Here is a 24,185-nt window from a genome sequence, read left to right as displayed (position 1 = left end):
CCATTCCACGCACTGTAAACAGTAACAACCAATCACAGTGCACCATTACACGCACTGTAAACAGTAACAACCAATCACAGTGCACCATTCCACGCACTGTAAACAGTAACAACCAATCACAGTGCACCATTCCACGCACTGTAAACATTAACAACCAATCACCATGCACCATTCCACGCACTGTAAACAGTAACAACCAATCACAGTGCACCATTCCACGCACTGTAAACAGTAACAAGCAATCACAGAGCACCATTCCACGCACTGTAAACAGTAACAACCAATCACAGAGCACCATTCCACGCACTGTAAACAGTAACAACCAATCACAGTGCACCATTCCACGCACTGTAAACATTAACAACCAATCACCATGCACCATTCCACGCACTGTAAACGGTAACAACCAATCACAGTGCACCATTCCACGCACTGTAAACGGTAACAACCAATCACAGTGCACCATTCCACGCACTGTAAACAGTAACAACCAATCACAGTGCACCATTCCACGCACTGTAAACAGTAACAACCAATCACAGTGCACCATTCCACGCACTGTAAACAGTAACAACCAATCACAGTGCACCATTCCACGCACTGTAAACAGTAACAACCAATCACAGTGCACCATTCCACGCACTGTAAACAGTAACAATCAATCACAGCGCACCATTCCACACACTCTAGACAGTAATGGCAGTGCTTTGAATACACTCTGCATACTAGTTTTCCTCATCTACATTGTACTTTATGAAAAACAAACAAACTTAGGGCTGCACGATAAATTGCATGTGATTGTCATGCGCATCTCGTCAGTAACGCCGGTTCTATGATTAATCATAAAGCGTGCTTTCAGATGGAGTGGCATTTAATACACAGATCACATGATTTGTATCACAGCTGTTTTGTTGTTTGATGATCATTTATGACAGCAGCAGTATTTATAGAACGCTGTCCCTTTAAGACCTACACATCATATCCAATTTCTTTCTCAGCTGTTTTCATTCACTTGAGAAACAAATGACTGCATTTACCTGAACGATTGTCGAGATGGGTATTTTCTCATAATTTTATGTGTATGTGTCTGTTCAGAGGATTCAGTTCAGTGTTCGTGCACTGTCTGAAATGCATGTGCGCGCTTCATCATGTGTGCGCAAGTAACGAATCAAGTTCCCTTTCCTTTTTGGAATTTATTACAATTCGACTGTTATGATTGGTTACATTTTGCAATTAAGCCATGGGTCACATGTGTGCCAAACCGTGGGTTTTGGTCCGTACGGATCATGGATCATCTATGATCCGTTTAACTTCATTTACCAAATAAATGCAGAGTCATAGGGTTTATATATATATATTTGTATATACACCCAATTTATACTGTTAAAAATCAAGTTATAACTAATATTAATATTAAGTTACATTACATATTTTTTCTACTTATTAAAATATTATACATATATAATATGTATTTCCTCATACTCTTATTTTAATCATATTTTTATCATTTATTTTTTGATGAAAAACATTTTTACACTTTTTTTCCATTAACGTTTCCATGACCCCCTTAGCGCTCGAATTTTACATAAAAATTGTAAGAAAGTCTGAAAACCCTCGGTATTAGTGAAAACTTCTTGTCTCAAAGACAATAATAGCCCTAAATAAATGTAATTACATATAAATTTTACACCAAATCTACATAGTAAGAAATGACATTAAACTACATTAAACTAGGTTGCGTAATGACTAGACAGCTTTATTATTGCTGTGTTCACTTTGCAGTGTAAAACACTGAGTTCATAAAGGGAACAATCTAGTTTGTTGCATCACTTGCCGTTGACATAAAAATCAAACACAGCAACAATGTGACAATATCACTGAGTCAGGAAAAACTAAATCAAAAACAAGAACAGATTTATGGTAAAACTGTCTGTGCAATTATATCTCCAGCTATTCTTAGTGTGGACAAAATAACACAAAATATAACTTGAGTAATCACTGGCGTCTCTGCTGTCTGTCGTAGCTCTTCGTTGAAGGCGATGAGAGCACCCACAAAGTAATATGAAAGCAATTTGGGTGTCCAGGCAATCTGCTATTTTTGTTTGTCTTACAGCTCATCTGAGACAAATCCACTGACCTCGCGCCACACGAGACAACTCATTACAAACTATCCCGAAAATGTGAAGAGCTTTTAAAACGTACAATAAAGCAGTGCTACAATGCCACAGAAAAATGATTAAAAAAAATCTTGTGATTGTTTCCCTGATCTTGTGAGCAAGATGATCCAATATTAAGGCTATGAACTCAAGTTTTGTTCTTCGAAAACAGCGCATACCTGTCAGGAACCTAAAATATGTGTGAGCTCTCCGACAAATCTCAAATACCAAACGCTCCAAAGGGAATTAATCTTTCCACTGACGATACCTAAACGTCAGCTCAGCAGCCATATCTGAGGTGGAAGATTCATGTCCTACATAAAACAAAAACAAAAGTTTCCGACAGTAACGGTAGTAACGGCATCAGTCTGATGTGATGATCTCGGTTACATTCAATGAAGAGAGAGGAGAATATTCCTTCTAAAAACTGTTGTAAAGGCATGTTCACCACAAGAACTATAACTATAAAAATAACTTTAATGCCAACTATATTAGTGTCCACACCAATGGATGACAACATTCTCTTTCTTACAAGTGTTCACCGCAGTTATGTGGTGATCAACTCTTTAAAGCAGGATGAATTTTGATTGGCTGTTGTTTTAATCATACAATGTCGTTCCTCTGTGCCATGATGATTATAGTTGTGGATTTTTCTATCTATTTAATCCTTGTTGTGCTCTGCGGAAAATCCTTTACCTAATTTGGTATTCCCAATCGAACATGACTGACCTTTTAAAAATAGTTTGTAGATCTCTCGTTATGCACTATTTGATCCAAGTCTCAATCTTTTTGTCAACTTGTTTTCATTCGATTAACACAGATTTTGCTTTACTTTTTATAACCGTCTGGTGATAGGCTTTGATGATCTGAGTTTCTGCATCTCAGTTTTTGAGTGAAACAGCATTATTAGTGGATAATTCTGGTTAAGTTTAATCAAAAACTGTGGAGCATGGGCTCAGATCAATAAAGCCTATGAAATTGATAACCTGTGATGAAATAAAACAAATATATATATATATATATATATATATATATATATATATATATACAAATGTATATATACAAAAAGTTATACCCCTGTGTACTTTCAGGGCTGGGCTATATTTAGAATGACTTTTAAAACTGTATTCATTGTTACTGGTATATTTAGGTCAGTGCTGTGCTCCATATTTTTTTTTTTTTTAAATAGGTTTAAAAAATAATTATTATCAGTCAAGTGGGCTGTCCATATGCTCTTCATATAGCTTGTCGTCTTCATCACTGTTCCATGTCATCTTGTTGCCTTTTTGTGCCAAAAAACCTTTGTCCTTGACACAGTCTCTGGAGATCTACATGAAATCACTCTTGCTCAGGCTTGTTTCTGTCTCTCATCTTGATTAACAGACTCTGGTAACTGATAGCACATGCATTTCATCTTTTAAAAGAGCCTCCACATATGTATCTCATCTCTCAATGGAAAACAATACATTACAGACCTACATACAGCTTAGCTATCAGATGACATAACTATATGAAACCATTTCATCTGTATTGGTTTAGAATTTTATGTATAAATGTAGATTTTTCTTAAAATGTTGTTTTCAAAACTCTCTGATCTGACAGCCCTGCTCTGCTCGGCTGCAGATGTTGACATCCAAGGCCCAGGCTGTTCTGTATTATTTTGACAAAAGTATGTTAGGAATGTCCAGTGACTCTATAAAAGTCGTGAGCTGTTTAACCTGCACAGCATCATTAAAATCCCGCCCCCCACCAGACACACCGACGTAGTGAAGTAGTAAAACACGAGGAACTACCAGAGGGACCCTACTCTGAGATTAATGGCAATGTGAGAAGTTATAACGGAATGTGACACAAAATAAGTCATGAGATGCTTAGACACGAAAGACAAAGTTATGCAAAACCTAAACAACTTAACATACATCAAACATCCCTCTTACAGGAAGCACAATATTTATAGATCAGTGAGCTGTACCAAACTGTCACACTAAATAATACTTTTCTGAATTAAAACTGTATTATATTCTATAGTGTAATAAATCAGTACTGCAATAAGTCATGCTGGCTCAATGCAGGCTCAGTGCTGGTTGAAGAATTCTGGAAAAATCTGGAACTTCGAAACTAAAAGGTTCACTTCGATTCTACTTGTCAGAGATGTTTGTTTAACACTAAATCTGCTGTCCTTTCTAAAACGACTCCAGGGTTAGCGTTTAATTAATAACCTACTTTACGTCACGGATCCTATCAGGACGTCCCATCGCCAGTATTTTAAAGGGAGTATTTAAATTGTTTTTTTGCACAACAGCAACCACTATATAACACTGCAGGAAACTCTGCACTGAAAAAGTAAAATCCAGTGTTTTTAGTGCTGCAGCATTCCTGTATTTTGTGATCTGGAACTCTAGCAGGAGTAATCGTATTACTTGACTAACTGCTCTGGGGCTTTTGCTTTTAGGTCGCTGTGGTAATAAATTCTGGTAATACTGATGCCCACCTGTAGAGCGCAGTTCATCATGCGAATGATATGATCAAACTGCTGGTGGTCCAGGATAGCACGGTTCTGCTGCACGTGGTGGCTGAGCTCTTCGGTCAGGCACTGGCGTGCTGCTTTGCTTTTCAGGGCCCGAAGAGCTGCAGGGAGTGCCTGAAAGAAACAGCAGCATCAAGACATTACTAAAACATATGCTTTTTAAGTGCTTACCATCCACCTAAAGTGGTTCGCTTGTATACGAGCATGCAAAGGGCGCAATCACTCCAGCTAAATCCAGCCAGGCGACCTCTGACCTATAGTTAAAATTCCAGAACGGTTGTTATTGATGAGATTTTAAGTCTAGACAGAGGCAGCACCCTCCTCTCAGGTTTACTCGGGCCGATGGAGTAGAGGTTGTGTGGAGGTGATGTCTTTACTAGCTCAGAGAAGCCATTAAGCTGCAAGAAGAACATTTTTACAACTGTAAAGGGATGCAAGCTTGCATTGTATAACCTATAGTTTAAACTCAAATGTGTGCTGGCTACCACTCCAATGCAAACACACGCATGTGATGGCAGGCTCAAACATCCTCTGGGAGTAGATTTCCTTTGCTACAGGTAATTTTAAGAGTTATTTATCTTAAAAAAAATGTTGAGATGCATTAGACAAACAGCAGTCACAGTTAAAGTTAGAACAATATTAGTATAAGTGATAAGGGCAGGGAAATTAGAAGAATATGTGTGACTGTTTGTTCACCCCTTTCCTCCTACATCTGTACGACTTGCAGCTGGAAAGCTTTGCTTATCGCGCTGTGAATGCCATCACTAACGCATGCTAATCTGCATGCTGTCTTTTTCCAGATGCACAAGTGAATTTGTGTGTTTAAGGCTTCTGTCATCACAGAAATGATTGCATCACCTTCTCTGTTTCCAGAGACTTGTTGTCAAAGATGAAACCGATGCAAGTCCGGACCACCTCCAGTCTACGAGCGCTGTTAAAGACCGAGCTGGGCTTGCCCATGATAGACACTGCACAAAAGATAAGAACAGTTAACAATGCATTGCACAACACAAAGAGAAGTGTTAATACTGTAAACGTCTTAACTGTGATAAAAATCACTATTACACACCATCTCAAGTGGTTTATTGCTATTATAACAGGAGACACTGTGTGAAGACACCAGTGTCAATAAGTAACCCCTTTCAAAAACTAATCAAATAGCCCAATTCAGGATGACACAAGACCCCTGTGCTTCACACCAGGATCCTGATCACCCTTTTATTCTGCATTAATCCTCAAAAGTTCTACATTTTTTAAATTACATTACAAATAAGTAAATCAGAGGTTTAGAACCTTTTTTTGTCTGCCAAATCCATATTTTATAATAATTATCCGTCTCGAACCAATTTAAACTTAACTTTATCATGCTGACCTTAACCAATGTTACCCTCTCTGAAAATTTAGCTTTGCATCTCAGGAATAAATTACATTTTAAAATATATAAAAAAAGAGAATGGTTTAATTAATAATAATTCCACAAAATTACTGTTTTACTGTTTATTTTATCAAATAAATGCAGCGTAAGTGTGCATAAGAGGTTTCATTCAAAAACAAAAAATTCGTAATTACTGCAAGCCTTTGACTAGTAGTATATGCACTAGTTAATATAATAATATTTTTCTCACTCACCCACAGGGGGTCCAGCAGGCACCACACACTTCCTCTCTGGACGGGTACTGATAGGGGCGGTGTGCTGCTTGGCAAGGCCTTCCTGTATCAACTCCTCCACCCTCTCCTCCTCCAACAAGGGAAAGGGCACCACATGCACCCGCAGATGTGAGCCCTCGGTGGGCCGAGGCACTTTCTGGAACGCCATGTGGGGGTTTGGGTTCTCCTACAGAAAGCATGTCAAAATAACTGTCTAAATTTTGCATTAAGAGCCGCAGCATAATGGTTTTCCTTGTAAAAACTGGAAAAAGTTCACCATCTGTCATCAAGAGCATAACTCTATGAGCACTACAACCTCTACACAAAATGTGCTTTCATTCATCCTGCGAGTGAAAATTTCCAATACCTGGGATAAACTGAGCAGCATTTGATCCAAAAAGGTGATCCACTTTCACGTGAGTGTACCTCACTTACAAAACATTCATCAAAAGTACTATTAAGTCTTTAAGTGTAGTAAAACTTTTAATAATGGGGGGAAAATTACAGAGTTCATCTTTAAAGAAGCCATGGCTCTTAATAATATCCATCAAACGTGATAAGGGGGAACTCTTGGCAAAAACAAAAGGTCAACCACAAGGACAGAGAAAACTAAAGTTTTCTAAACTAAACTAAAGCCACTAAAGTTCAAGCACCTGAAGGAGCCGACAGAGATGGCGTCATGTGCTTACGTTTTTGTAAAGTTGCTCGGACAGCTCTCGCAAGCGCTTCTGGAATTTGAGCAGGTTCTCCTCTTCCTCCTTAAAGCAGTCTACATCTAGGGCCACCAGCTACAGAACAGAAAGAGAGCAGTTCAGTGTAGGAACCCATGAATCTGTGGTCCCAATGTGCACAAGAAATCAGTTTTTCCACCTGTAATTGATTTAACACTACCCAGAACAATAGCTGGAATTTCACTCAGCTACATTGAGTCACGCATGTATTATCTTCCTCTTGTGGAATGATGTTACTTAGTAGAAGAGTAAATATTTGCTATAACAATGATTCAATCCGATTACAGTTGTTTACTGAATCGTGCCATACAGTACATGATGACATAGTCACAAATTTCATTCTGATTCCATCAGATTATTTAGTAATATTCTGAAGACAAAAATGGGCTCTGTTTTAACAACTAGCAAGTTTCCTTGCCGTCTACGGTCTAGATGGGCAGCATCCTAACAGAAATAAATCATATAAGTGACTGATATGGGATGCTCTATATAGGCAGCAACATGAAGAGAAGAGGAGACATGAATCATTAAGGATCTCACTTCGCTTACTCATGCAGTACTCTATGCCATTTTTTTTTTTTTTTAAATAAACAGACTTCAAATACCCAAATGAAGTGAAGTGTGCAATATTAGAGGAATGGCTCCAGTGTTGGATTCCATAATAACCTCCATATTAGTAAATAGTGCATAGTATATAGTGTGTCATTTGGGACATAACTTATTTATGGTATGTTATGGCATGTTGCTATGCTAACACTGCAATACTCAATTAGGGTGGGCATTTGTCCGGTTTTAGGTCAGACAGTCTGGTTTTGAAACACTCTGTCAACCTACCAGCACAGCCTTGAGCCACACAATCATTTGTCCTCCTTTTAAGATCACATCACTATTTAATAGTTTATCCAGTGGTGCATAATAAAAAATATAAATACGTTAAAAATAACCTACTGTATGTTTAAGTTATTATTAAGTGAAGTACGTTTTAGTCACAATATTGACTGTTTTGCTCTGTTCTGCTGTGTAAAAAGAGTCACAGCAGAACCGTTGCATCTTCAGAATTTTTTAATTCTATGATTCAGTGATCCATTCATAAAGACAATCATTTGTTTGATTCCTGAATGAATCTGTCGTTTTGAACGAAATGGCTGAATGAATGAATCAATGATGCATTAATTAAAGTAATGACTTGCCTCCACCTGCTGTCATTTTGAGTTGTATACTTAAAACATTTTTCCAACATTTCAAGTTTCTATATTCTATTTAAAACAATCTCATAACATTTAACGATGAACATATTACCTAAAAAGTGTAATGTAATGGATTATGTTACTAACTACAATTTCATGTCATTTGTCATTTTGTATCAATAAAGGACTACAATTTGTAGTACTGCAGAAATACATCTCAGTACATTTTGTAGTACACTTCAAGACAATATAATTATGAAATTACATATAAAGAAATCTTTTACAAAAATACTCTTAAGTTCAACTGACTGACTATGACACATTTTCATTTTCCACATGAGTATATTCTTTTAAGATATATAATATCTGTAATAAGTAGTCTTATATAGCATACTAGTTCTTTTTTATTTAAGTGTTGTGCTTATTTATGACCAAGACTTGATCTTTTTGAAAGAATGATGACATAACCTGATATGGCTTTCTTTTTTTGTCACTGTAACAACAATTATTCTTACACTTTGGATAGTGTGGATATGTAGGTTAGATGAACATATACATTTAAATGCATACTTTCATACATTTAAAGTGCTGGAAAATGTGCTCTTATAAAGGTAATAAAAATCGGTTTAATTTGGACGTCAATCTAAAGGGATAGTTCATTTTCAAATTAAATTTTGGTATGTTTTAGCTTACCTCAAGGACATCCAAGATGTAGGTTTCTCTGTTTCCTCAGTATTTCCCATTTTGATATTTTTAGGTCCAACCGTTCTTGTCTGTGACTCACATAATGGATGTCTATGGTCACCACCTCAAAGAGCATGCAAAGAGGAGTCAAAATTAAACAATTCCCCATCATAAGTACACATTGATGACCTAAGACACGAAATGAGCGGTTTGTGTAAGAAAACGAACAGTATTTATATAGTTTTTACCTCTTGTACACAACCACGTCCAACTGATCTGAGTTCGCGAGTGCTTCCCGATGTGACGTGCACGCGCGCTCTGGCTTTAGTCTGATCTCTCGCGCGTGTACATCACTCATTGTTTACACTTACTGCCTATGGTTTACACAGATTTCGGAAGTATTACCTTTCACTGTGAAGATCTAAACATATTTAGACGTACAGGAAATTGCAATGGAAGATGATTTTAATATATCCATAGACAACGTTGAATTTTTTTCACAACCATATTTATTTGAAAAAGAATACACAGACCAAGTACTCAGGAGCGATCCGCTGCAGCAGCACGTCTTCAAGCCTCAGAGACAGAGATCTCTTCAAAATTGGTGGTGTTTAAGTAGCAAGTGTTGTGAGATGCCACCAGAAGTAGAGAGCATATGTTGTCACGAATGGAACAACTACAAGATGACGACGAGGACATTGACAGTATCACATCACACGCCTGCCTGACTGAAGATCCTGATTTTTCTCCGCTGTTGAGACGCAGCGTTTTGCACGTTGTGTTTAGTTTGCCACGTATAAACTGGAGGCGACGTCCAATGCCAGAGGGACCCAATGGCACGCTGTCAATAGAGTGAGTAATGTGTTGTATTTTTATTATAAACGCAACGATTATAGGGTGCATTATAAACATTAATTTATTACAATTACTGCATTATATTTTAGACTGTGCAGATTGAAAGCATAGCGTGTGGTAAACAATGAGTGATGTGCATGCGCGAGACATCACATCCGGGGCTTTCCGCGCTTGCGCAGACTAAGCCAGAGCGCGCACGCACGTCATATCAGGAAGCTCTCGAACTCAGATCAGTTGGACATGGTTGTGTACAAAAGGTAAAAAATATATAAATACTGTTCGTTTTCTTACACAAACCGCTCGTTTCTTGTATTAGGTCATCAATGTGTACTTATGATGGGGAATTGTTTAATTTTGACTCCTCTTTGCATGCTCTTTGAGGTGGTGACCATAGACATCCATTATGTGAGTCACAGACAAGAACGGTTGGACCTAAAAATATCAAAATGGGAAATACTGAGGAAACAAAGAAACCTACATCTTGGATGTCCTTGAGGTAAGCTAAAACATATCAAAATTTAATTTGAAAGTGAACTATCCCTTTAAAGGGGGCCAAATATTCAACTTTAACAGAAAGGTTAATTTCTGTCACTGCTTGTAGGTTTGGGATTATTTTTTCAGGTTTGATGTACTTTTCCTGCTTTCTCCAACATCTTGGACGGACTTGTTTTTTTAACAAGTTTGTCGCATTGTATTCTGGGATTGCCTTTCTCACTGCAAGTAGCCAAATGTTTCCTACGTTCACAAACAGCCCTTGCATTTTGAGGGCACCCATGAATTATCCATTCCTACACCCCTGTGTTATTTAGTGGGCTCTGATAAAGAAGTACCGCACCTCATCAAACAGATCGCAGGCTCTGTATGGAGGTCCCCGTTCAGAGACGAATCCTGCAAAAGCCATGCCATCCAACACCTTGGTCAGGAAGTCATTTTCTATCAGGCCTCGCTGGCCCAGGAAGGCAGCCTATCAGGGAAAAGAAGGTCAACGATCAAAGCAAAATCATGGCATCTGCTTAAATTCCACTTCAAACCAGCAGCCAAGTTTCAAATGTTGCAGAGAGAGAAACAACTTCCAGAAGAAACAAAGACAGACGTCTGTTATCTGTATCACCAGCTACATCAAATGAGATGGGCATATGTATATTTTAAACTGATCCCCTGCAGCATCAGCCAGTAAATTAAGGAGCATTTGGCAGGAGAAGTTGCTCAGTTTCAGGATGTCAAGCATTCTTGTGCTATAATCTGAGCCATGTGGGATGGTTTATGAGGGTCGTGTTGAGACGTTGCCACAGAGACATCGGCCGACACAAACAAAAACAGGTTGGGGGGTGAAATAACACTTGCAAATGTAAGTTTGATGCTTTTCATATGGCTCAGTGCGAGGACAATCTGACGGACCAAAGTGTTTTAAACAAACTAACCACGATACCATCGGCACGAGCGCTTACGTTTGCACCCAGGCACTTCAAAGTGAAGCGTGGACGAGGCAAAGCTCAGTGCTTATCTAGCGAGTTCATTGAGATTATTCTTTCATTCTCTGGCTCTGAACCAAACCCACGTTGTTTATGAAAAGGCAGGTGTTTGTACAAGTGCAAGCTGCCTTGGGTTAAGGTAAGATAAAGAATGCTGTATTTCAAACCAGTCAGAGTTGTTTGTAGCGTCTGGCAGCCTATATAACATGAGATGAGATTAATATTTATTCAGTGTGTTAAAGTCCTCCTAAGAAGTTCATATTTACGAGTTGGGTAGTCGTAATCATGATATCAGGTGCGTTCAAATCATTTTGTTCATAGCAAGATGGCAATGTACCTTTTCAACAAAAATATAGTTATAATTCAACAAAATATGCACATCTGGAGTGTTACTGATTTTTTTGTTCAGTTTACTAAGGTGATGTTCACCAAATAATCATGTATTTTTTCATAATTGTAACAATTTTGACATCCACCCTGGATCTTCTAGGAATATTAATGAGAGAAGAAATTATGAGCAATTCATTAGCACATCATTATTTTGATATTTTAGTAGATCAGTAGATCCAGTTCTGGCCTATACTTTGGTTAAAGCAAAACATGTAATCAAAAGACTATATGTGAATAGGGTAAAAAAACAACAACTAATAGATAACACCATACTTCCCCAGTCGATTAATCACTGAACATAATGTCATTTATATTTTATAATAGCATTATCTTAAATCTATTTATTTCGTTCATTTCCAGAAACGAAACCTTAACGGAGGATAAAGCCAGGTTTAAATTTCCTGTTTCATTCTGTTAGAGGTTTAAACTAAGGTGTTTTAGATATCCTGAAAGCGCTAGTTCCTATTCACTGAGTTACTAATGCTTATTTACTTTTTTGAATAAATTCCTTGAAATAACATGAGGGTAATAACATCTGCCTACAGAGCCCTGCTGAACTGTTACAGACCTCTCACTGAAAACCCTGGACATAATTAGCAAGAAGATCCTTCTCGAACAGTCATTATGCAAGCACTTGAGTTTACTGGACTGATCTGGCATGATGACAGTAATTGCTCCTAATCGCTCGTGGGCTGATGGGCCTGATTACTCTCCAAATGAGGTTTAACATGATAAAGCTGCAGATCAGCGCCCCGCTCTCACCTTATGAAAGTGAATCACAGGTTCGGAATGGATGCGAATGAGTTGCAGACAGGACCTGTAGCCCTGGAAGAGTTGTGCAAACAAGCGCAGGAAGACCGCCCTCACCTCCTTATCCTGTCAAAAACAAGAAAGCCAGAATAGAAGCGACTGAGAGACATTCCAGATAAACGTACGAGGATGGAATGAGTCAGAGTGAAAATTTTCTCGCCTCAAAATAAACCGTGTACGTGATGGGAGTTCGAAATGAACAGATTTTTCAGCCCCCTGAAGTCCCAGTTAGAGACAGCCACACATTCCGCAAAATTCACATGTAACCTTGCAAGATTGTACAAGCGAAAATAGACAAACCATGCTCTTACCAGCAGTTTGAGGTTGGATGGAGCAGAACGAGGGGGTGGGAAGGCATTATCTGCTACTTCCAGATCTGGATTCAAAACCTGAAAACAAAGAAGGTATTTACAGTGAGGAACTATCCTGCTATCAGAGGGAATAAGACAAATGGTGCATATATAGCTTATGGAATGTCTCCAGTCAGAATCATCTTTCAATGCTACGTAAAAAACGTCACTTTATTATGGTGCAAGAGGTTATGTGTATGTTGAAAGAGCAGATTAGCGACGATTAAAGACCAAGTGTGAAGAATTTCTACACCACTATAAAAAGCAAATAGAAATAGAAGTATTTTAAAATAAATTTAAACGCCAATTCCTCTGCACACCTGGTGTTGTGGGTTGTTACCAGGGCATTGATACGTGTTTGCTATAGTTCATGATGGTTTCTAGATGCTTGTTTACCGGCCCAAATCAAATTATCAAAGTATCTCTGATCTGGCTCATATCATTGCTGTCAGGAGAAAAACACTCCAAATCCAAAAAAAAAAAAAACTTTTCTCAAGAGCATGGATAAGTTGTTTTTGTCCTCATAAACAACCTTACCAAATGAATAAAAACAATATAATTTGTCCCTTTAGGCATAATACAATTCTATCATTACACATCTGTTAGACATTTTAATTTGACTATTGATTTTTTGACAGATTATTTTGAATACAATCTGATCTTTCACTTACTATTTAAGCTCAAAATCAGTTTGAGATATGGGTTCTGGGTGCAGATCATGAACTACAGTCTATAGTTCAGACAGCCCGACAGCTAAGGAAACTAGAACATAAAAGGTTTTGACACTCACTTTTAAAGCCCATTGGAGATATTGGTTATATAAATGGCCTGATTAAACATCCTTTTAATGGAATTTCAACACACAGTTAAAACAGTAAAAAGAGTGTGAATTCCGTGGTAAAAGTCAAAATTACCAATAGCAGAAGCGAGTATTTTCCATTGGACTGCAATTATATATGTAAGTCTTATATGGTATAATCTTAAAAAAAGTAAAAGCTCCCTCCTCGATGTCTTCAAGATTAATTCAGGTCAAAAGCAAAGTGGTGTAGGACAGGTGAAGTTTCTACTGTTTATTTAGGGTTAGGAGTTTCCTCAAATGTTAAAAAAGTCTTTTACCATATTATATATTTATGTATTTTTTCAAACGTTTAAAATAATAACTAAAGTAAACATATGCATGCAATGCCTACTTGAATTCAACTCGAAATGCACATTAAATAAATTACATGACACTATAATGTATGTGATTTTTATTTTTTACCATGGACAGTGCTTTTTGAGTATTGTGCAACAGGGGTTCGGGGAGCTGGGAGAGGTGTATACACTCCGGTATTTTAATTGTTCCTCCGTCAAGGTCAGCAATGATCACATCGAGCTGTAAACAGAAACCAAAACCCAATCAGAAATTAGCGAATGAGTCACCAGACGTCACCAGAATCTGACCACCTGTTTTAAGGCAGATTGAAAAATGTCTTTCTGTAAGGCCTTGAGCTCACCAGCTCTTGGATCTCGCTCTGGAACATGGAGTGCACGCCGATGATGAAGGGCGTAGGCGAGCTCAACACCTCCAGCAGTCGAGATGGGAGGATGGGAATGTAGGGGTAGCTGTAGTCCAAATCAGAGTTAGGCAACCACCAACAGCATCATGTCAAGCAATCAGCAGATGTTAACATCAGACTGTTCTCATTACATACAGAACAAAAATAGTGCATAGTGTTGCAAGAGACTCTAAAAATAGAATGATTTGCTAAATTAAACACTTATTTCAGAAGAGGACGCATTAATTCATGCTTTTCTTGGCGCATTTAAGTTGTCCTAGTTTTTATGCAATGCACTTAGTTGAACTAGATTTGACAATAATGTAGCTAACGAAATAAGATGCTGTTATCAAGGCAGCTGACGGTCAATTATTCTGGGTATATCGGTAACAGTCAATGTTGACCCACCTGTACTTAAGAGGAAACATGAGGGACTCTAAGGCACGGCAGGCCTCTCCTAGTCTCTGATAGCTGGAAGAGTGGAACAAAACCTTGTGCTCCGTCAGAACTGCACAGAAGAGACTAAGAACATTCTGGATCCCTGGAACACATGAAAATGACACAAACGCACAATTACTAATGACATTTTGGATCTGCAAAATTTTGTTCAAATATATTCAAACACCTTTTCTGAAAACATGAGTGGTTATAACTAGGGCTAGGTATTGTCTACATCACAATATGATATTTATCCCAATTCACCCATCACGATACTCTTACACTGTGATATATCGCAAAACATCATATTTACATGATTAGATCTTGACTGTCATTGCTTAATTGTTTTGTACCACCCATTCAATAAAAAAAAAAAAAAAAAAAAATTTAATAATAATAATATAATGTATAAAATAATAAAAAACAATCTTACTAAAATTTAAGATCAATTTTTAATTAATATAAAAATCTTGACTGTTAATGTTTAAAAAAAAATTTTTTTCTATTATATATATATATATATATATATATATATATATATATATATGTGTGTGTGTGTGTGTATATATGTTTTTCTTTTTTTTCTTTTCAAATAACTGAAATAAAAAAAGATCCTATTTTGCTCCTAGATGTACCTTCCAAACATGTTTGCTAACTAGTGCATTAAGAATGTTGTAGGTTAATAATAATAATTTATTCTTTTCATATTGCTGCACACTTAATCTTGTTTTCTGGCCAACTGCTTTAATGGACTGTGTTTTTAGGAGGATTTCTAAACTAATCTACAAGTAAAATAATAAAACCAATATTCTTATTTGGCAAGCAGCTGTAAAATAATCAAGATAGTTTAGAAGCCGCTGGTTCTTATCGTTGCTCAAACTGGGATCTGGAAAAATCTGGGCTAGTTTCTGTTCTTTTACGTAATTCCATCAGTGCATCTGGTGCTAAATCAACACCAAGAATGCATGCAAATAAACAACGCTCTCAGCGGGTGTGATTCATTTGCATATCTGTCTTTATCACAATGATGCAAAAAAGCCTAGAGAATGACAAATATGTAATGGGGACATAAATTATATAGCAAACTCCTCAACGGGAGTCAGAGAAGAGAGCCAGAGATAAAAGTTTACAGTTCCTGTTTTTGTTTGTCATCAACATACCAATGAGGCTATTAATCACACGCTCGGCAGAAACAGAGACAGCCAGCTATTAACAGACGCATCCGCAGCGCTGCCGGGGTCAACGTTCCCATTATGTCTGTGTCAAACTCTGATATGCACCAATAAACAGGAACAAGATATGAAAATTCACACTGACTGTCCTGTTGACCACATACCTGAAAACAACAATGAGCAAAGAGAGGATGAAATGTTTAGGAACATGAAGTCAATTGCATACTTGTCATTCCATTCGACCCACTTTAGAAATGCAATAAGTCATTGTAAATGTGTGACATGAATTGTCATGGTCCGAGTGGTTTCTAGCATTTGCTAGAGTCCTACAGGAATGACAAGCTGCTCCTAAACGTTCCTTGGAATCTCAGTGTCATCGTGCGAGGCATCCAGTAAAACTCTTCCTGACATTGTGAAATTCACTTATCTTTTGGAACGGCTACACATTTCTGACCCATGCACAGAAAGGGACAGAAAAAGCTGTGACAGAAACTTTTCCGGACGTTTGGCATTAAGGGGTGACATTTAAAACTTTTTTACCTTCACAAAGGCTACTTTCTAACCTCTTTTACCTTTCATTTATTTATTTTTTTTTTACATTTATTTAATACAGGGCTGTTACCGATTAAAGGAAATCAGCTAAATCCATCTTTGCACTCCAGAGGTGGCACTGTGAAGTGGCATTTAGATTCATTCATTCAACCAATTCGTTCAAAATTCTGGAATGAAGCTAATGACTTTTAGGAATGTGTCACAGTATCAGTGACTTGATTCATTAAAAAAACATAATTATTCAAGAACGAAAGACCACTGTGTTGATCAGAGATTATATTTTTAATTATATGTAATTGGATAAAGTATAAAATATTATCTTAAAATGTAGACAAATGTGCATCTGGCTTAATGGACATGGTATTTAAAAGGATAGTTCACCCAAAAATAAACATTTGATCACCATTTACTACTATCATTTACTTATCCTCCAAACCTGTATGAATTTATTTCAATTGTTGATATTTTGAGGAACATTGGTAATCAGACGTTGACTTCCACATTTTTTTCAATGGCTACCGTCAAATGTTTGCTTGCCAACATTGTTTTTGCAACAACTTGATGGTGAGTAAATGATGACTTGAGCCAGAAGCTCATTTGGTTACCTATAATTACTATTTTGTACTTTATCCAATGGTGTAAAATTGATAAATAAATAGATTAAAACAACACATATGCCCACATAGACAGGCCTTTCTTCAGGCCTCACTGTGAGACAAAGGAAATATGGATAAAGTCATTGGCAATGATGTCTGTTTGCAGGCTGCAAGAGGAAACAAGCAACTATATGTTGACAGACAAGTTTTCCTGTTTTTCTTTTGATGCTTCTGTAGAGCACCTGAAGCTGAGTGTGATGTTCAAGATATTATGGCCACATAATGGAGGAAACAAGAGAATGGCAGACAAGAACAGCATTTGAGAACACAGCTTTTTATAGGTCACTAATGTTGACGTTACCCATCTGAAAATACAGTCTAACTAAGGACGGGCTCTGAGCCAGATAGGCCTGATCATTGATAAATCTGTTGTTGATTCACAGAGGAGAACAATGGAGTGGAGGGAGAGCATAAATTATACAAACAAGTTCAAGATGACATTTTTATTAGGCTCATGTAGGTCGGCATGTTGCTGGGATATTACAGGGTTGGGTAACCTTAAGATCAGTCCCAGCAGTACCATGTATCTGGGAGGATGAGACACTGACATGATGCTCTTATCAGAGACCATGCACAAAGAATGGTATTTGGGATTTAGTTTTTTCCTCTATTGGGTCAAAGACTATGGCTGCCTTACAAACCCACTTGTGAACTTTCCAGTGCAGGACAAAGAGCAGGTACTAATGATCTTGACAGGCATCCAGGAAGATCGGTTTGTTTCTCACTGAACCTCTTGAGACATCTTGGAAAGCAACGCAATTTGAGAAAAAGCAGAATTTCCAGTAAAACTGATATTATTCCATTAAAACTGGTTTATTATATACATTAGAATATATCAAAAGTTTGAGATCATTATTTTTTTTTCATTATTTCTTTTAATCAGCAAAGATGCATTAAATTGATCAAAAGTTTCAGTAAATACATCTTTAATGCTTTTCAAATTTTTATTTCAAACAAATGCTGTTCTTGTGAACTTTCTACTCATGGAAGAAAAAATACATCACCGTTTCGACAAAATATTAAGCAGCGGAACTGTTATAAACATTGATAATAATAAGAAATGATTTTTGAGCAGCAAATCAGCATTTCAGACTGATTTCTGAAAGATCATGTGGCACTGAAGACTGGTAAGTTATGATGCTGAAACCTCAGCTTTGCATCACATGAATAGATTCAATTTTAAAATTTATTCAAATAGAAACAGTTATTTTAAACAGTAATAATATTTCACAATATTACTATTTTTACAGTATTTTTGGTATAAAGATGCAGACTTCTTCAAAAACAGAAAATCTTAATGACCAGAAATGTTTGAATGGTGGTGTATGTACAGTATTTAAGTTGTCCAAATGAAGTTCTTATCAATGCATATTACTATTTAAAAACTAAGTTTTGATATATTCACAGTAGGAAATTTACAAAATATCTCCATGGAACATGATCTTTACTTAATATCCTAATGATTTTTGGCATAAATGAAAGACCAATAATTTTGACCCACATAATGTTTTTTTTGGCTATTGCTAAAAATATACCCCAGACACTTAAGACTGGTTTTGTGCTCCAGGGTCACACACATATATATTTATTAAGGCTATGAGAAATGACAGACTGGAATTTTTCTTAATTATCTGAAATGAAAAAAAAAAAAAAAAAAATGGCACAATGCAAACATTTCTTAATGGTTCAAAAAAGGATCTTTCTTAATTTTCTTCACATGATTCCTTTTTCCTGTTTGGGGCAGATTTTGTAGTGAAATATGATCTTGACAGGCTTAGTAAGATTCACCCTTTAAGATGACAAGGCGACTGCTGCTCAAATCAAAGCTCTCAGAGAGACAGCCATGTGATCAAGGAAAAAGCCCACGCTGCTTTAAGGGTCATCAGGTTCATAAAGAGACTCTGAAGGCTTTGTTTAGCAAGAGTGTCATTAATCAGAGATCTACATAAATCCATAAAAAATGAAAACCCCCAGTGAACTGTAATGAAAAACTCTACATTAGTCCACATCGGAGTTGAACAGTTCAAGTCACATTCCGGCCAAAATAAATCATGAACAATCTTAAAAATAGTGCACAGTATGATTACAACACTGATAATATTATATGACATGAAACGGGTGAAACGAGGAAAAAGGTAAAACTACTTTCACAAGTTGCACAACACAAGGTGAAGAAAACACTGAGTGCCGAATTAAATACTCTGATTTTATTTGACAGATTTAGAACATGTGATCTGTTTGTTCAATTTGAAACATTTAATCTTACACGCTGACAAAAGACCTTAAGGACATTAATGTGGTGTTACTTAGCCCAAGACTGATTAGCAGCTGGACGGTAGTACGACATAATGCATCTGTTACAAAGTGGTGCGTGTCCATCTGTCCAAATGCTTTGTGTTGTGCTCCAGCTGAACATTGGACAGCACACGCACCATTAGTACATTCCTCTGCAGTTCACTACTTAAGGTTGCCATGCAACACCATTCATAATAAGCAACTTATTTTCATCTTACTAAATAAAAACTTATTTTTTGTCTTTTTGTCTCGTTCAAAATCTGACACATTTGACTGATCACTCTACCCTTTCAAAATCATCTGTGCATTGTAGGTTGTGAAAGCTTGTTGAGTGGAAAGACTAGTTTTGGTGTACTTCTGCATACAGAACGAAAAGTGCAGCCAATGTGACTTAATCAGAGCAGAACTACATCAAGTAATATGCAGGAAAATTGACATCTTTCGTACAAGAACAGAAAACAAATCTATTAACATGTCGTCACATACTTCATTCTTTTAACTGAACACAAATGTTTCAAGTAGCAATTATATTATCAGCATATCAACTTGAGTCAAAGAGTTGAACTGAAAAAGGAATGTCAGATTTTTTTTTTTTTTTTTTGTATTTGGCTTGTCTCCTGTTTGATTTTATGACTGAAATGAATTGCACACATTTGTGTAATGCTGGTGATCATGTTCTCCAGCATGATTTGAGAATGATCTAAAACATGTAATTTATTTAATGTGTCTGACGGTCTGTACAAAGAGTTAAAAAATTATTTACATTTTTACTTGTCACAAAAGATTTTACATGTCACAAAAGGGATAGTGACCTAGGAATTTTTCTGAATCCTAAAACTTTATTTCCATGTTTAAATTAGAACATCAGGTTTTCGTGGTGTAGTTTTATGGAACACGTTTCGGCCACAGAATTATATACTGTGTATATATATATATATATATATATATATATATATATATATATATAGGCAATTTTATTCTGTAATTCAAGCTTTTTTCTCAAAATTGAGATATAAAGATATCGCAAATTCGTGTTTACATCTCACAATGCTGTTTTCCCCCACAAAATAAATAAAAATGAAAAAGGTAATTGCAAATTTAATCTCACAATTCTGACATTTATTCTCAAAATTGCAAGTCGCAATTTACATTTGTACAATGTTATGTTCCATTATTATTATGTTATCCCATTGTGTGTGCACACACACACACACACACACACACACACATATACACACACACACACACACTGTTAATATGTGGACATTCACTGTATGCAGCATATATATTACATCAGGCAGGTTTGTAGTTGTGATTGAGTTGTCAGTTTAGGGCTGGACGATTAATCGAAAAATAATCAAAACCGAAATTCATAACCTCTAACCGACGTAATTTTCCCATGCCGGTTATTTCGGTTTTTTAATCTTGTTAACACTTCCCCCTTAAAAGCATACTAGCGCGTGTGAAGCCACATGACTCTGCTCTCCAGTCAGTGGCATAAAAGCAAAACACGAAGGTGAACGCCGGTTCAAGACATACTGATGGCGCGTGAGCGGTGAGCCTTGCGTCTTCCCTAAACTTTGTCAGTTGTATTTGTTTTATGGTTTGGACATTCAAGCGATTAGATGAACGGATGTGTATTATTATATCAAGCTACCATGTTTGCGCAGCTGCATTGCAGGTTCCCGGTTTGTGTCTGTCCTCGGACTGTTCTGTGTATTTTAACCGTAGAAAAGGTTTTTCCGAGTCGAAACTATGATACAGAAAACTACATCAGTATATCATCATAAACACAGCCATTTTTGTCTTACGTGAACATAAACAGATGAGAAAGAAAACACACATGTACAGTATTTTTGCTTAAAGAGACAACAGCCTAATAAACGCGCTGCCTGTCATTAATGTTAATCAAAGAACAAAAGAAAATCATTCACTGATCTTGACTGAATATATTTAATAACTTTACTTGATTAATCTTTATTTTATTTATAAAAAGAAAACTATGTAGTGTTTTTAAAATTTTAATTACAGTTTCTGTACCTGAAATTTAGTTTAGTTGTATTTATTTATGATATTGCTAATTGATTTGTTTGATCCTTTCTTATTACTGACCTATCTTATTACTTGTCTTTAACACTTTAATATTTGAAATTTATATTAATCTAGTTGTTTTTGCTATGGTATTTTTTTTATAATCACAGGCAAAATTCCTCTTGCAGTGTTTTGTAGGCTGCTTATTTTTGCTCATGTTATTCAGCTGCAACAGAATGCTTTGAAAAAATGTTTGACATCTAAATGTTCGACAATTTTTTTATATTGGATTTTTTATCTTATTGGAATCGAAACTAGGAATCGATAAGAATCAGAATCGATAAAATTCAAATGATACCCAAATCTAGTAAGAAATGTTACGAACATAGAATTAATCGAGGTTTTGATTTTAGGCCATAATCGTCCAGCCCCATGTCAGTTGTCTAGAAATTTAACAGAAAAATGTTACAATTGCCCCTGTTCTCATCTATTATTCTCATACGAGTCCTCTCTACAAAAACATGTTTACAGGAAGGGACATTAAGCGGAACTATAAAGGACAGGAGGTGTCTGCATAAATATGGAAAAGATAAAAAAAAAAAAGTCTAGTTAAGAGCTGACATGAAAGAAGTACACCACACAATATTCACAGTATACAGTTTACTACTGGCCTAGCACTATTAAAAGTCAAAGACACCCACCTAACTGCTGGAAGAGGAGCGCTATACTTTTCCCGCTGACTGGCAGAGTGTCATTGAGTGGGGTCTGGATGAGCTGCCGGTCCCCCGCTCCCAGCGAAAAGAGCTTCTGAAAACATCAACACACACATTCAGGTTTGGACAAATGTGCAGAAGATAAATACATTAACAATGAATACCAAATAATAGCTCGGAACTACTGTACACAAAAAAACACAACTGAGGCTGAAGCGTATTAAAAATAAACATTTTTAATTATTAATTTGATTATATTAGACTGAAAATCACTTAAAATGTTATTAAGGTTTTAGGTTTCTACAGTAACACTTAATTTTAAGGCCCAATTCTCACTATTAACAAGTTGCTTACTAGCATGCATATTCCTAGCATACTGTCTGTTTATTAGTACTTTTAAAGCACATACCCCATATCTAAACCGCCATCTTACTAAATATTAATAAGCAGCAAATTAGAAGTTTATTGGGGCAAAAGTCATAGTTAAAAGTTAGCTAATCCCCAAATTAAAGTGTGACCATTTCAACAAATACATTTGTAAACACACTTTATATAAATGACCTGTGTGACCTTTTCGCAAGGGTTACTCAACAACGGCATGTTGCGGAGCACTAAATAAAGTTTAATTTGTGAAATATGGGCACTGGAGTCTTCATGTGCTGGTAACTGTAATGAGCTCTAAATAACCCGTTCTTCTGAACTCTGGGAAGTTAAATAATCAGTTATCTGCTAATGTTATGTTATTTTAAATAAACAGTACATTTTAATTTGATATAATATGCTTTCATGATATACAGTATATACATACACCCTCTGGAAGTGATAGAACAAGTGGACAGCTCTCTATATTTTAGCAGGTGTATTTAAAATTTTTTTTTTGATCTTGGCTCTTGTATTGTAAGAAACAGCAGATGTGCATTAAACAGAGCCAATAAGATGCACATGGACTGTTTCGTGAACAGATGCGCTCTGGAGTCTCATGACGCATTCCAAGTGGATGGAGTTAGTCTCAAACTGAAAGATGAATATATACCTCTCCTGAGGTCTGTTTATAACTTACACCCTGTTTGTTCACCATGATGCCACAACCCAGCTGGGAAAAATAATGGTTTCTGGAGGAATGTTTGAATGTTTTGGTGAATTACATCAAAAACAACATGATTTCAACATGAGAGCCTGCAAAATTCTGCGGTCTGCATTAATATATTTCCCCTGAAATCAATTTCTAGATTGTTTAACAACATCTCTTTGTTGATTTATTCATTTAGCTTGATTTATATGACCGCAGTGTACAATAAAGAGTGAATTCAGAAACTCTTTAGAAAAGAAACCATACATTTTAGGGATAAATCTGCTGTTTTAGGAGAATCAGACACTAAAGAGAAAAACAAGACACAAAAGTGAAGAACTGCGGTGCTCAAACCAAAACATGAGAGCTACATTTAGTAATATTTTAGCTCTAAACAAAACAACGGGCTTCTCTCACTGACCCTTAAAGCCCTTTCTATCTCTCGGGAGTCTCCAGTGAAAACAAAATGCAATATGAGACACTCTGCTTTCCTCAAGGTACACAGGTACACAACTGAACCCTGGCTAACCCTCTGTGTGCTTGAGTATCCACAGGGGTCAGGGTTCGAGACAGATGAGGAATTCTCTGGTTAAGTAATGTCTGACCTGGGAACCTCCAGCCACTGGGACCAAGCATGTGAAGAGGTTTGCCACTAGGCCTTCCAGAGAGAAGCTCAGACTGTCGATGTACACGGTGTAAATCAGACCCAAGCAGCCCTAGGAGAGAAAAAAACAACAACAAAAAACAATAAGCTAGTCCCTGACACACAAACACATGTGAAACACTGATGGACACAAAATCAGAGTCAATGTGAGTGGTGCAACAATCGATCGATCTATCTATCTATCTATCTATCTATCTATCTATCTATCTATCTATCTATCTATCTATCTATCTATCTATCTAGCAGGG

General features: G+C 36.6%; 1 protein-coding gene across 4 annotated transcripts in view; it reads right to left on the bottom strand.

Annotated features, from left to right (window-relative positions):
- Window positions 1-24,185, bottom strand: part of LOC132126706 (myotubularin-related protein 13-like) — a 169,302-nt gene that overhangs the window by 56,390 nt on the left and 88,727 nt on the right. For all 4 annotated transcript variants that reach the window (XM_059538173.1, XM_059538180.1, XM_059538160.1 and 1 more), the window contains exons 5-16: window positions 23,879-23,989; window positions 22,193-22,298; window positions 14,756-14,888; window positions 14,306-14,414; window positions 14,071-14,184; window positions 12,771-12,848; window positions 12,412-12,525; window positions 10,623-10,751; window positions 7,020-7,118; window positions 6,313-6,517; window positions 5,542-5,651; window positions 4,648-4,797 (exon numbers count right to left, since the gene is read on the bottom strand). In XM_059538173.1, the coding sequence (XP_059394156.1) occupies window positions 4,648-4,797; window positions 5,542-5,651; window positions 6,313-6,517; window positions 7,020-7,118; window positions 10,623-10,751; window positions 12,412-12,525; window positions 12,771-12,848; window positions 14,071-14,184; window positions 14,306-14,414; window positions 14,756-14,888; window positions 22,193-22,298; window positions 23,879-23,989 (1,458 nt within the window). The remainder of the gene's footprint in view (window positions 1-4,647; window positions 4,798-5,541; window positions 5,652-6,312; window positions 6,518-7,019; window positions 7,119-10,622; window positions 10,752-12,411; window positions 12,526-12,770; window positions 12,849-14,070; window positions 14,185-14,305; window positions 14,415-14,755; window positions 14,889-22,192; window positions 22,299-23,878; window positions 23,990-24,185) is intronic.

The sequence above is a fragment of the Carassius carassius genome, chromosome 3 (assembly GCF_963082965.1).
Source record: "Carassius carassius chromosome 3, fCarCar2.1, whole genome shotgun sequence".
Taxonomy (NCBI): Eukaryota; Metazoa; Chordata; class Actinopteri; order Cypriniformes; family Cyprinidae; genus Carassius; species Carassius carassius.
The sequence above is the reverse complement of the archived record's forward strand: the minus strand, read 5'-3'. Positions and strand labels throughout refer to the sequence as shown.